Below are 14008 nucleotides of genomic sequence, written 5' to 3' on the forward strand. Positions count from 1 at the left end.
AGTTTTTTATCACACTCTCTAGATTTTTTTATATAAAAATATCCAATTGAAAAGGATAACCTATATGATTCATCATTTTTTCAGCCAAATTTGATAAAATAAAAAGCTCGATAACCTAGGAATTTTTTGTGATTTTTGGAATCTTTGTTAATCAAAAAATGTATTTTTGAAGCTTTATTGAAATCCCTAGTATTATTAAATCCTTGCATATCTCCTTAAATGTCAATTGTGATTCTAGATACTACCCCTATAATAATATTTTGAATGAGCCTTTTTCTTAATTCACAAGTTTATATCTCTAAGAGCCTAAATGGCCGAGCGGTCTAAGGCGTGTGCCTTTGACTGTTTGTCCATTAAGACTTAGGTTGCGGGTTCGAACCCAGGCAGCGGCAGTGTGAACAATTTATAAATAATGGGAGTGCAGAATTGATTCTCGTCGCTTGTATAAGAACGAAGTAACCGACTCCACCCACATCAAAATGTAATTGTAAATATGTTTGTAATTAAATAAATAAAGATTAACAAATAATGATGTGGGTGGCCTCTGTTATAGGCGTTTCTTATTTATTATTATTATTAAGTTTATATCTATAGTAATTTAAAATAATTTTAATATATTTTTCGTTTTTCAGGATTTCTACATGAACAACTCATATTTGACAATAACAATACCAAAACAACAACTATGGAAGGAACTAAAAATCAACGCCGATTGTGTCCAAACTCTACAAAATAATATTTATAAATTCAAACTAATTAACTCACAAAATACTCAAAATGAAAGTGTCACAATATCACAAAAGACCAAATTTTCTATAAATAATTTAATTATTTATTAGACATAAACAAATAATAAAAATTAACAAAAAAAAAAAAAAAAAAATTAATAATAAACACAAAAAATAAAAATTTAATATGATTCCAATGCACAATTTAACATTTATATTAATATTAATATATTTACTAAATGCTATAATCGCAGGGACGGCTCAAAATCTTACCCAATCCAATAAAAATATTACTACTCAACTAATTTTTAATCGTTATAATACTGAAACTACTAAAATTCTGAATAATTTAAATTTAGTGCGACATGATCAAAATGACAGTAATAGTAATTCGCTTATATCCGAAAAATTATCAAATAATATTTCAACATTAAATAGAAAGCAAAAATTGTCAAGTATGTGCTTTTAAATTTTATTGTAGGGTTCGTAGGCAGTTTGGCTAAAGCTATTTAAAAACCAGTGAAAATAAAGAATAGATTGAGTTAATTCAAGCGCGGTTCCAGCCCTCAAAAAAAAAAAATGATGGGCACGGCACAGCTCCCAAAAATCGGAGTATGAATTCGCTTATGATCGATACAGTGCATTCCTACACAGGAGATGTTTACAAAATATATAACGCCCTGATCAAGATTTTGTACAGTGTATTTGTAAATTAATAAACGTATAAAATGTTAGTTTGTTCGCTTACAAAAGTAAATGAGCTTTTGTATACACATAACAGTGTCACATTTAGACTCTTAACTACTGAACTAATTTGGATTTTACATTAAATAATTTTATTTAGGTTCTTTACTTAAATAAAAAATTCAAGCTTTCGTTTTTTTTCGCAAAAGCGTAGATAATATCATCGATTTCCAGATGTTTCGGAAAACAAGCCCACATAATCTTTCCTGTCCCATTTAGGCACGCAACCAAGATTTTACCCCGTGAAGTGTAGAAAACGATCTTTCTGCGGCAGCTACGCTGGCCGGAAAAGTTACGCTACAAATCTTGTTAAGTTGAAAAGTTACGCTGAATCCGATAAGGTACTGATTCTGGTATGCCGGAATTATTTTCACATTCTGTTTTCTATTTGGCTATCCAGAGTCGGTATTAATTTATAATAATTGATTCACTATCATTAATGAATCGCCGGTACATCTGAACCACTTTTTTCACTGATTCAAGTACTTGACACCAACATTTGGTTCATTGATATCGAAATCTAATATAGGGATATGTAAATTGATTCGTAAAAGTACTCTTTGACCGATTTCGTTAGGATTTTTTTCGATTAGTATCCTGAGCACCAGGTACCAATGGCACTGGCACTGGCACTGAGCACTGAAACTAATTCTGTCACAACATTCGTATTCAACGACCACAAAACCCCCCGGGTTATAAGTTTGAAATCATTTTCATCACTATTAACCGAATTGTGAATTTAATATTAACGGTCAATTTAAAATGCAATTATAATATGCATATTAATTATGCTAATTGCATTTTTTATATCTTATAAATCAAACTAGGTCATAAAATTTCCTGACGCTTTAACGAATCGAATGTCGAAAACCGCATTCAAATTCGATTAGCTACTCATATTTTTCGAACTTTATTCCTTCGTTTCTTCGTCTATATATAATATATATGATCTCTATATAATACCTAGCGATGCGCATACTATAGCTTTTTTATGTCTCTGCAAGACTTTTAATCTGTTACTTTTCCAAAGACCGAAATATATTAGAAAGTGAAAAATAATGCCTAAAAAATAAAGACCCATATATGCAAATTTTTTATCGTTGTCTTAAACGCATTTTTCTAAAAAATCCGTTTTTAAATATAAGAAGCATTTCTGGGTGGTTTCTCCAATTATAAATATTTAATAATGGAAGAATATGGGAGGAAGGAAGGCTTTTTCTTAAAAAAAAATTCATTTCTTGAATTGAAAATTTGAATTCTGCCTACGAACCTAAATGAAATATTAATAAAAAATTTTAAATTAGTGATAATTTATATATTTTTAGAAAACATCGAAAATCGCCACTTAAGTAAAACACATTTAACATTACCCAATATTAACATTAACCGAAAAAACGACGAATTCAGACAAAATGATCCCAGGAATAAAGAAGTTTTTCATAATACAGCAAGTGAAGAAAATAATGAAAAATCCACAAAAACATCATCACAAACCAACAATACCATAAATTTAGCTGATTCTTCATATGAAAGTTCAGAAACTGATTTAACAAGCCATGAACGATTGTTAAAAACCTCGCCAGAAATCAAAGAATCGTTCGTAATAACATCCAAAAATAATATGGTATACATCCATGAAAAAGAATATGATCCAGTACATCATAAACATCACCACAACCATCATGTTAGCAACGTCGTTAAAGAAAATAATCTTCTAAATGACGATTTGACGAATGATTTTTATTTTAAAGAAACAAATGATATAAAGAATCGTAATATTCGTCATGCGCAACATGGTGGATATCATCCAGATAATTATAATACAGGCCAGAAAAATAATTTATTTAAAGAATTAAAAAAATGGAAAGAAAAGCCAGTAACATTCGGAACAAATTATACAAAAGATCCAACATTTTCATTTCACCCGCATACAATGGTCGCGGATAGTATTAATACTGTACCAAGCTATGCATATAATTTACAAATGGGTATATTTTGTTCGTTTGAAGTGGCGTGTGATTGGACTTGGAACAATGATAGTGGGTGTCGTGTTACTACACCTGCTCAATTGAGTGACATAAATATTGCGCCTAGATTTGATGCAGATAATAATACTATTGGTGAGTAGAAACATTATCCTATAGTGTATATTTAATATCAGACTATTTGATTAATAATCAAACATAAAAAAGAACGAGAGGTGTCGTGGAACTCCCGGGAAGAAACTATATTCCTTTCGAACCTTGGTACATTATAAATGTAACGTTTACTTTTTCTATTACAAGACATTTTTCTTTAAATTTAAGGTATTAATTTTAGAAGTCAAATAGTTGTTTGATTCTTTAGTGAATTTAATTTTATAGCTACTTTTAGTTTTTACTGTATGAATTAATTCTAATATTAGTTTAAAAAAGACATACTTCTGTTTTAGTAGTCAACCAAATATGTGCGTGCATTACGTTTGGTTTGGTCAGGAAATTTTTTATGGCATAACATAAAAATTTCATTATACTTTAAATTATCTCTGTTATCTTTAACTTCTGATAACTTTCACAACTCAATTTTTCGAAATGATAAAACATAAAATTTGTACAATAATTTGTTCTGAATCGATTGAAAAAGTTTTAGGTAACCTAGATGAAAATAGTCGGTTTCTGGTGTCGTTTTTTTTTTGTTGCACATTTTTTGTTTTACCTCCCCAACCAGCAAACAAATCAGAACGATAACGTGCAATAAGGAACACAGTTCCAACGAAGTTCCTAAAACGACCGGCAAATTTTTCCTCGGAAAAAACAATGAATGGATTATCAAAATTATCACATTAGGCACGCAGAATGTTAAAATAATATAATGATAAGTATAGAAAAAAATTCTAAGATGGAACCTTCTAGGCAGTTTTTGATATACCATCTGATATGCCATCAATTATCTTTTGAAATTTAAAATTTTCTCGATTAAGACATTAGCTATTGTATTTCGAGACTCAATATACGTGTAAAATTGAAAACGATGCAAAAAAATTTAAATTTTTAGCCAATATATTATTATTGTATTTGTTAATGAATAAATCATGTCGATTCTTCTGTACGCGAAATTATCTATCAAAGTCATCGTTGGTATAAGAGCTCTTTTTTAGTAAAAACGTTGACTTTGGTAGTTAATTTCTCATAAACCGTACCGAGAGTCAATACGTTTTCTAATTTTTCACAAAAGATGTATAAAACACTGATTAAATGATAAATAAATGTTTTAATTGGCCCATTTTCGATTTTGCACGTATATTGGATCTCAAAAACTTGTATAATAAATACATAACAAAATTTACTTCATATTAGATATTCTCCAAGTTTAAGTAATCCTACTACTATTATAATCGTGAGAGTTTTTGAGGATGTATGGATGTTTGTTACGCTTTCAGGAAAAAAATACTGAACGTATTTTGATGAAACTTCACAATATTAAAACTTATACATCAGGAAAGAAAATAAGCGACAATTTATCTTGCTAAGATGAATTGTCACATTGTCCAAGGGATGAAAATAAGAGTAAGAGATTGTGGGTGTTATGTAGGAGGATAAGTAAGAGCATGGGAAATATAGTTAGTCTATAAGGTGGTAAGATATTGGTAGTCTTTGTTTTAAAGTTTAAATTGTCCAGCAAAGCAAGGGGGCAACTGCTTGTAGCAATATAATATGTATAAACAATGCTATTAAAATTTTTTTTAAACAAAAGTCGACTGGTAAACAAATTTAAATTTTGTATTTAAGAATATTTTCAATGGTACATCGATCGAGAAACTCTAAGATATTCTCCGAATGTTATCCTGTGTGTCACTCTGCTCCCCCATTGCGATAGATTCGTAAAAATATAGAAAACTAGCTCCTGAGGCTTTGTCAGACCCTTAAACCTCACTCCTCAACATATTTGAATAATAAAGTTTTGCATATGATTACGTTTAGCTTTCACGTTACGAGAAAATACGGAATTTTTAATTTTCCAAGCTATTCCATTTTCAGGACATTGTTACCAATAGAGAAGACCATATTTAGCTCCTTTTTAAAGCAAGGAGACTCTTAAATTTTGGTTCTTGATTAAATGCGTTACCAAATTTACAATGACTTGCGAGCGTGCAAAAAAGAGCCCTTTAATGCTTTTTTTTCAATTATCTTATTATTGGAGTTGAGTTTATTAATTATATTGAAGACCAAAAGCTGCATAACTTTCTGCTACTACATATTGTATTGACAAGCGTCAATACAATAATATAAATCAATAAATTTTAATTGAACTACATTACGTCCTGCTGTGACTTGTCAATTTTTAGATAAATATCTGATTTAATGAATGACTTAAATGACATAAACAGATTAAAAAGTAATTTTTTATAGGAAATATAGTTTATCATTTGGTTTGCTCTCAAAATTTTGGTACTAATCTAGGTACAAAAATTGTGCCTTCCCTACTAAAGTGTCGATAATAGTACTCAGTAATTTCAACGAAAGTGTAGACTATGGTTGAATATATCTCCGCGAGATAAATAACAAAAAGTTCCATAGGTTTTTTTCGTCCTGTGAATATTGCTAGAGATATAAGACCCCAAAAAAAAAAAGATTTGTCTTTCCTTTTTAAATTTTAAGCCATGTAATTTATAAAACAAACAAAAAATAGGACGATGTCTAATTTAATAATAGATAAAAATTTAAAAAGCCACGTTGGTAGTTGGCACATAATTGACCCAGCATTACGAATTATGTACCCTTTTCTAAAAATCCTTCAAGTATTTCTGTCTACGGTTATCATCATAATTATTTCTTGAGATAAATTCTTTTTTATTTTTATAGTACTTTACTCATGCAAGAAAACGATCCTTTATGACATGAATAACAATCATATTCTAAAATATTGTTCAAATTCATCTAAGCAGATTTAATACGATGATTGTGGTTCTGTATCTTATTCTATTTATCAACAATAGATGTATTTTATTCAAAACTTTTCTTGATCAATGTAAACCACAAATGAAAATATACTGGATCATGTCATCTATTGAAATGAGATAAGGCAAAAATGTCAAATACAAAACTCTTTTATTTGATTGTTTTACGTTCACTAATAAGTCAAACGTTTACTAAATTCAACTATTATTGTACAGAGTGTTCACAATACGGATGTATTACAAAAAAAAAAAAAAAAAAACATTAATAACTCTTATGTCTGTGTGTGTGTATGTGTGTAAAAATATAGAAGTATCTATTGTTTTCCACCCAAAAACGCAATGAATATACTGGGTGAGCCATTTTAATATATACATCTAAATATCTCGTTTTGTAGTAAACCAATCAAAAAATAACTTAAACAAAAATTGCAGAATTTGATGGTGGACTTTAAATTAGAAAGTTGATTCTGATTTAAAAACTAACAATTTTTGTTGAAACATTTTTTTGAAAAACGTTAGCATTTGGAGGAAATGCGACTGAAAAATATGTCAAGCAGCATTTAATCGAAATAAAAAACGCTTAAAGTTTATCAATAATCAAAGTCATGGACACAGCGAATTTCTTCAATTGTCCTTGACAACTTTTGACTAAAGCATTTTTCCGTAGTTAGTGTGCTTTCTTTCGATTAAATGCAATAATGATATATTTCCTCCGGAAGCTAAAAAAAAGCTAAAAAAATTTTAGTTTTTTTATGAGTATCAACTTTCTAATTTTAAGTTTTATTCTATTTTTACCGTTTATGATTTAAATTGATTATTAAAGAAACAGGAAAAACTAGTTATTTGATTGGTCAACTACAAAACGAGATATTTAGGTGTATAGATTAAAATGAGACACCCTGTATGTTTTAAGGTTTTTGATTCCAAAATACCATTTTATCTGTAATGTTGTATAGAATTAGCATATGCTACATGCCTTATCGTTATTTAAAAATGTCTGGGTTCGAGCCTGGTGGCAATCACCCCCTCGGGAGAAAACAGCTTAAATAATTACTTTGCAAGCATTGAACTATATATTAAGAAACCTTAGTAATTTACTACAGACCATTGTTGTATTTTTTAAGATTTAAGGCTGCTCAAATTGACTGCTAGACGTCATTAATGGTTTTTCCAATAATTATTGATTACATTTAGAAATGAGAGATGGGTAAAATGCTAATATAAGAAGTGAAACTCACAATCAAAACATGACATCGCAAGGGCACATCTACATCACAGCTAGATTTATTCTAGCTAGTTGCTTTAGTTAGAATAACTTTTTCGAACTATTTACGAGCTGTACTTTCTTTCAGTAAATCAACGTAGATCATATCTCTAAACACGCAGTAGAAATAATGATTAAATAACACTAATTTTCAAGATTGACATTTAGAACAAGTTTGAATTCAAAGACTTAAAATAACCTGGTTTATTAACTCCCGCATAAGTGGTAGTTTGGGTCTACATAGATCAAATCTAGCTTGAATGTATTTATGCCTTAACATTGATAAATATTAACAAAGCTTTACATACATTACATTTTACTATCAACAATATCGCTTTTAATGGCTATGAATAGAAAAGTTATAATTGAAAAAAAATCAAACATAAATCCATCAAATTATTTTTAAATTTTCACAGGATTGATCATACTCTACATTTCCAGTAGTTATCGGCTTTGTGGCCAGTTATTATTACATTTATAGGATGTGCTAGATCAAACATTTTAAAATGATTATTACATATAGTAAAACATTTTTCCAACATATCGAATGCACTTTGTCAAACAATGATATTTTTAACTTCATGCTCTCCCATCTGTAAATCGGATTTCGGATCTATATGTAGGTAATTAATCAGTCCAAAAAAAAAATGAAACTGATCACAAAAATTTCAAGTATTTCTCTTAAGATGATTTCTCAAAAGTCAAATATTGCACTCCCTCGGCTTATAATAATTTTAGCTTGTTTCAGTCGGAAATATGAACTTTAAATGGAACATGGTTTTTTTTTTAATTTTAGATTCGAATTCTAACTATATCAGTGTATGCAAATAACCATACATACACAAAACTCCATGATTACATAAAAAAAAGCATTCTGATCTGAATCTTCGATTATCGACTGAAACAAGAGCTTGAAAATTTCACTCGATGGAGCTATTTCACTTCTATTTACAAGAAAATGGTATTTTTCTTTTGAAAAAGTAAAGTAATATACTGTCAAACAAATCTCAAATATTGTTGTTTTGAAATCCAACATAGTTTTAAACAATCTTTTTTTGATTGGTTTTACCACTCGTAAATATTATAACAAAATACAAACTACATGAGCAGGTTGATTAAATTTATTTAAAAAAAAATAGATTTCTTCGAGTTGGATTTGAACCAGCGACATATGGATTACTATTACACATACATATGACGACATATGGATTCGGATTACACATATGGATTAAATTTTAGTGTCTTAAGGTCACAGCTGTACCAATTGAGCTATCGATGGTTGTTTTCTATGCACAAAAATATCCTATATATCCTCTGTTAATTAGTAACAACAATCTTCATGTGGTTGACTCAACCCCACATTGGTTAGACATAACATATATGTGTTTGCACTAGCCAAATCCTATATTTAAAGCAAATGTAAAATATATTATTTTAATTTGTATATTCGCTTTATTTACACGATTACAACTAAGTACAATTTTATTTTCCATCAGTAAAATGCATGACTTTAAACTAAAGTCAATCTCTTTCATAGAAGTAATTATTTTGTTTATTTAACTTTGTGATTTTGTATCAATGAATTTAAAATTTATATTTAAAATTCAATCCCAATCTACTGTTAATACAAATATTTAGCTGTACTAGTTCCAATCATTAGGAAATTGAAAGTATTTTTACTTTAATATCTGGATGACCGAGCTTTGCTCGGTATTCTTAAAAAGACACAAATTTTATCACTAATAGAAGACCGTTTTAAATGTCTCCACACAAATACCAATTTGAATGTCCCGGTAATTTTTTTCCATTAACTACGATATACACCAATAGATGTCAGGAAGAGTTATAATTTGCATTGTATTTCATTAACTACGATATACACCAAAAGATGTCAGGAAGAGTCATATTTTGCGATGTATGTTTCAGTTTTTCATGAAAAAACGAATAAAACGACGTTTTTTTAAAATGAAACCTTGTTAGATCGACTTATCGCCCCAAAAAACCCCTACATACTCATTTTCATGAAAATCGTTGGAGCCATTTCCAAGATCGTTGATATATATATATATATACAAGAATTGCTCGTTTAAATATATAAGATTTCAATAGGAAACGGCCAACTTCGGGATGAGGTTGTCATTATTTTAATTTTTTTTCAGTGTATATAAAGAAAAAAGAAAAATGTTTTTTCAGGTAAAATGATGATACGGATGATCTGTGACACCCTATACAGTTATTTGGTTGTCCTATTTTAAATCTGATAAAAATTTGTTTATAAATCTATTCAATACTAACTACTTACTACCAGTTCAGTTATATTGCTATTTCATTTAGTTCCTATGTATTTTTTTCATTTTATAAATGATAAAATGAAATCTTATAAAATATTCGCTGACGTCATTTTTATAAACTATTGAAAACTGTTTATATATACAGTCAAACCTAGATAAGCGAGAGTTCAACGGAGCACAATCTCATTCTCGCTTATAGAGGTTTCTCACTAACCCGAGTTCCTCGCTAATGTAGGAACATGGGTAGCGTTTCTTTCTTATAGAGGTACGCAGCATTAAGGTAGTTCCTCCGCGACCGTCCAGTCAAAAAGTTTTGGACTAATACTATCATTCAGTGCATGACTGTGCTATGACTATTATACATATACCATAATATTATTTTCAAAAGACTGTAGTTACTCACTATTATAAATTCTATACGTATACACACACATACTTTGACATATACCTTTACCATTAGTTTTTATATGCTTTCCACAAAAATTATCGCTAAAACGAGTTATTTATTTAAGTTTTTTATCGAAACTATATGGTAAATAATTTTTATTTTTATTTATATATTTTCTAAATATAGTATTCTACATTATATTAGTTTTTCATAGAGATGGTGGACGTCATTCATTGGTAAATAAATATAATATTTGTAAATTTGTGTATTTTTATACACTTCTCCCATGTACACGTACAAATTGCGTCACTTTTAATTGCTAATATCTCATGTATGGCATGGTAAATCATCTTCTAATTTTAACAGCAAGTGTATTATGAATTAAATATTTTATATTCTGAGTTTTGAGAAATTCTTGGAATATCACTTTCGTGTAGGTACTACCTTAACAAGTCATTTTATGTATGTATGTATTTTTATTGTAGCTATAGTTTCTCCTAAATAATATAAATAAATAAGACTCGACTGTCGCTTATAGATGTATAGATAAGTAGCAGTGTCACTTACGGAGGTCCATGAGGGAAAAACGACTCTTTCTTACAGAGGTTTCTGTGTCTCGCTTATAGAGGTTTTGGGAGCTTAAAATGACGGGTCCTGGCTATTACTCTCACTTATAGAGTTTTCTCACTCATCCAGTTCTCACTTATCCAAGTTTGACTGCAATGTATATGACATATGTATGTTTATATATAAAAGGAAAACCTGAAAGTTGTGGGAATACTCATATAGGAACTACGGGGCGAATAATAATGGGTCAAGCCTGAAAGCAGATATTTGAGGATTTGGTCAAGCTTAAAAATTAACCAAGATTGGCCCAATCTTGAATAAAAAACGAATGATAACATCAGACCAATTTATGTCAGATTTTAGCCCAAGTCTTGATATAAGCAGGATGCTTATTTAAAAACATTTTCCGTTTTAATCGAACTTGAAGTTTATAGTTACTTACATGTTTAGTCCTTAATTTTTCGTCAACAAAGTCATTTCGTAAAAAATAGAAGTTATTAAACTTGGTGGGGACGTCTTCTTTTGTCATTTGTGGTTTGTGGTGATAAATGTATACATGTAGCAAGAGCAAGACCAACAAATAATGGCCACGGTGGGTTTCGGGTACACACATTATGTAATACTGCTCGGTGCTCTTTGTACTTTGTACATTTTTGTCATGCATGTTTTGCACTTTTTGAATGGTTTTGATCACACTATTGCTGCATATACAATCGTTGATCTCGCAATAGTTTTATAGAGCCAAAGTGACGTTTTTACAGCATACAATCAGGGCTACAGTCGCCTTACTGTATTAAGACTTGTTCTTGCCTGGGGCAAAATCTTCTTCAATTAACTTCCTCCAAAAAAGACTTCAAAAATCTTCCTTTTAACTTTGATCAGATAGATAGTACATTCCATTTTATTGCTATCACTGAGTTCTTAATACGCCTTGCACATTTTTAGATCGATTAAATAGGGGTGATTGGTCCATCCATAAATATTCATCACATGAAACGCCGATTACACTTAAATAATCAAAAGTTGGCAAACAAAAATTGTGAAAAAATTATTTTTCTCTACAAATTTAGAGCATTGCATTTTGGAAACAGCCCAAATGTGAAATTCTAAACTAATTAATCACTTTAGTTAGCCACCGTTAGTAGAATTTGTCATGGAAAGTAGTTTTTTTTTTCGTATTTCGAAAACATTTTTGCGGTTGTTTATGCTAAAATAATGTTTAAGAATGCGTAAAAAAGGTGGAGACGTTTCGAAATACAAAGCATGGCTACAATTACCAAAACACTTGGGTAAAGAATATTACCTCAATTTTCATTTTTCCTCTATCAATCTTCCAGAAGGAAAATTAAAAGGATAGCTGAATATTAACTTGCATACTTATTTCTATTTCTTTTGTGTGTGTACTCTGTATGTCACATAAGCGACTGACAATATAAAATAAATTACCTTTATAAATTGCACAAAGCAAGTATTGTGGATACGCTTAATACAATGAATACAAGCCGTGGTGAAACTGGCCTTTGGAAGGCATGCTTAAAACATTTTTGATTTAAAAATATCGTTGATCAGTTGTAAGAAATTTAATTTTCTACATATAATTCCTTCCATTTTTCTAAAATAAAGAAATTCTAATTCGTGCTTGTCTGTTCAAAACTTCTCTTCGTTACGCTCTAATTTTGACTAATAGTGGATTGAATGTATGTATTTCATCACTAGCTGTGAACTATATAATCTTCACTTGTCCAATTAGCCCCATTTTCTTCACAATTTCGTCGATTTTATTATTTTGGTGTGGAACCCAAATTTTTTTGGAACCCTAACAGCCCATATTACTCGCTGATAATGAAGCTTTCTTTCTCTACGTGGAATAATTTTTCAAGCCGGTTACTACGGAAATCTGTGGTCTAGTACATATCCTTTCACCTTTCTAAATGAACATCTATTTTGCGTTATTGCGTTAATTTCAGTTTCACATTTTGTAAAGACTACGTAATTTTCTGTATTTCTTCTATATTTTTATTTTTTGAGCTGTGAGCTTTTTTGCCAACATAATCACATAAAAACTTCCATCGCCTATTTATACGCTCTTTAGGATAAAATGTCGTATTTATTTATATCTAATCAAAAGCCTAAAAAATAAGTTTCAACTTTCTAGTGTTAAAAATGACGTAATTTCCATACAAACTTCTTGCATACACTATTTTAACCCCTTACAGCCCTTTTTTCGCATTTAAAAGGAGCATATATCTTTTCTCAGGCTCTAGACTATATATCTCTGTAATAAATCATTCATTTAAATCCGTTCAGTTGTTTTGGCAAGATTGCGTAACACACAGACAGGCAAAATTATTTTCGCATTGGTAACATTATTAAGGATTAGCCTTTACCTAATATTGATATAATGCATTATTAACACCTCAAAAATATCACTAATAAATTATTTTTTTAGATTTTCGGGTATAATACCACAATATTTATATCAGACTATTAATAAGACATAGAACAGACCCTAGCCTGTAGTCTGTAGTACTTCTGTAGTGAGTATATATGTTGTTATAATAATAATAACAGTGATTATTGCATTCAATTAAATGTAGTAAAATATTTACATAAATTTTATAACATATGTAATGAACACAGCTTTATTAGTCCAATAAAATATTCGCCAAAAATAAACAAATGCTTCTCCATCGAATTTTTTTTATCTCAAAGTGTTCCTTGAGATACCTAGAATCAAATATGACTAATGCACACACGAAAAGGAGTACACGATACTACTTTTTTACTATCTATATAATACTAGCAGACATAAGTCGTGACATCTGGTGGCTTAAAAACAAATTAGATTTAATGTGCAGTTTTAATAAACAAATATGAGGAATAATAAATGGAATAATAGCCTTACTTATATTATAACTTGTATTATATTACTAATTATCAATTGTTAATCACATTTTCGGTATCACAATAAAGATTTTTTTACATCAATACAAACAATATTGGATATTTACTACATGTTTCATTATCAACGTAGCATAAAACACTTGCCTTTTTCTTTTAAATTTAAAATTAGCTGAAATTTATTATCGC

General features: G+C 29.5%; 1 protein-coding gene across 1 annotated transcript in view; it reads left to right on the plus strand.

Annotated features, from left to right (window-relative positions):
* The first annotated feature begins 1036 nt into the window (after nt 1-1036).
* The window catches only part of LOC123292719 (ALK tyrosine kinase receptor), a 36846-nt gene continuing 23874 nt past the window's right edge, over nt 1037-14008 (plus strand). Inside the window, exons 1-2 of the mRNA XM_044873433.1 lie at nt 1037-1183; nt 2798-3592. Coding sequence (XP_044729368.1) covers nt 3094-3592 — 499 coding nt within the window. The 5' untranslated portion in view covers nt 1037-1183; nt 2798-3093. The remainder of the gene's footprint in view (nt 1184-2797; nt 3593-14008) is intronic.

This window comes from Chrysoperla carnea, chromosome 2 (assembly GCF_905475395.1).
Source record: "Chrysoperla carnea chromosome 2, inChrCarn1.1, whole genome shotgun sequence".
Taxonomy (NCBI): domain Eukaryota; kingdom Metazoa; phylum Arthropoda; class Insecta; order Neuroptera; family Chrysopidae; genus Chrysoperla; species Chrysoperla carnea.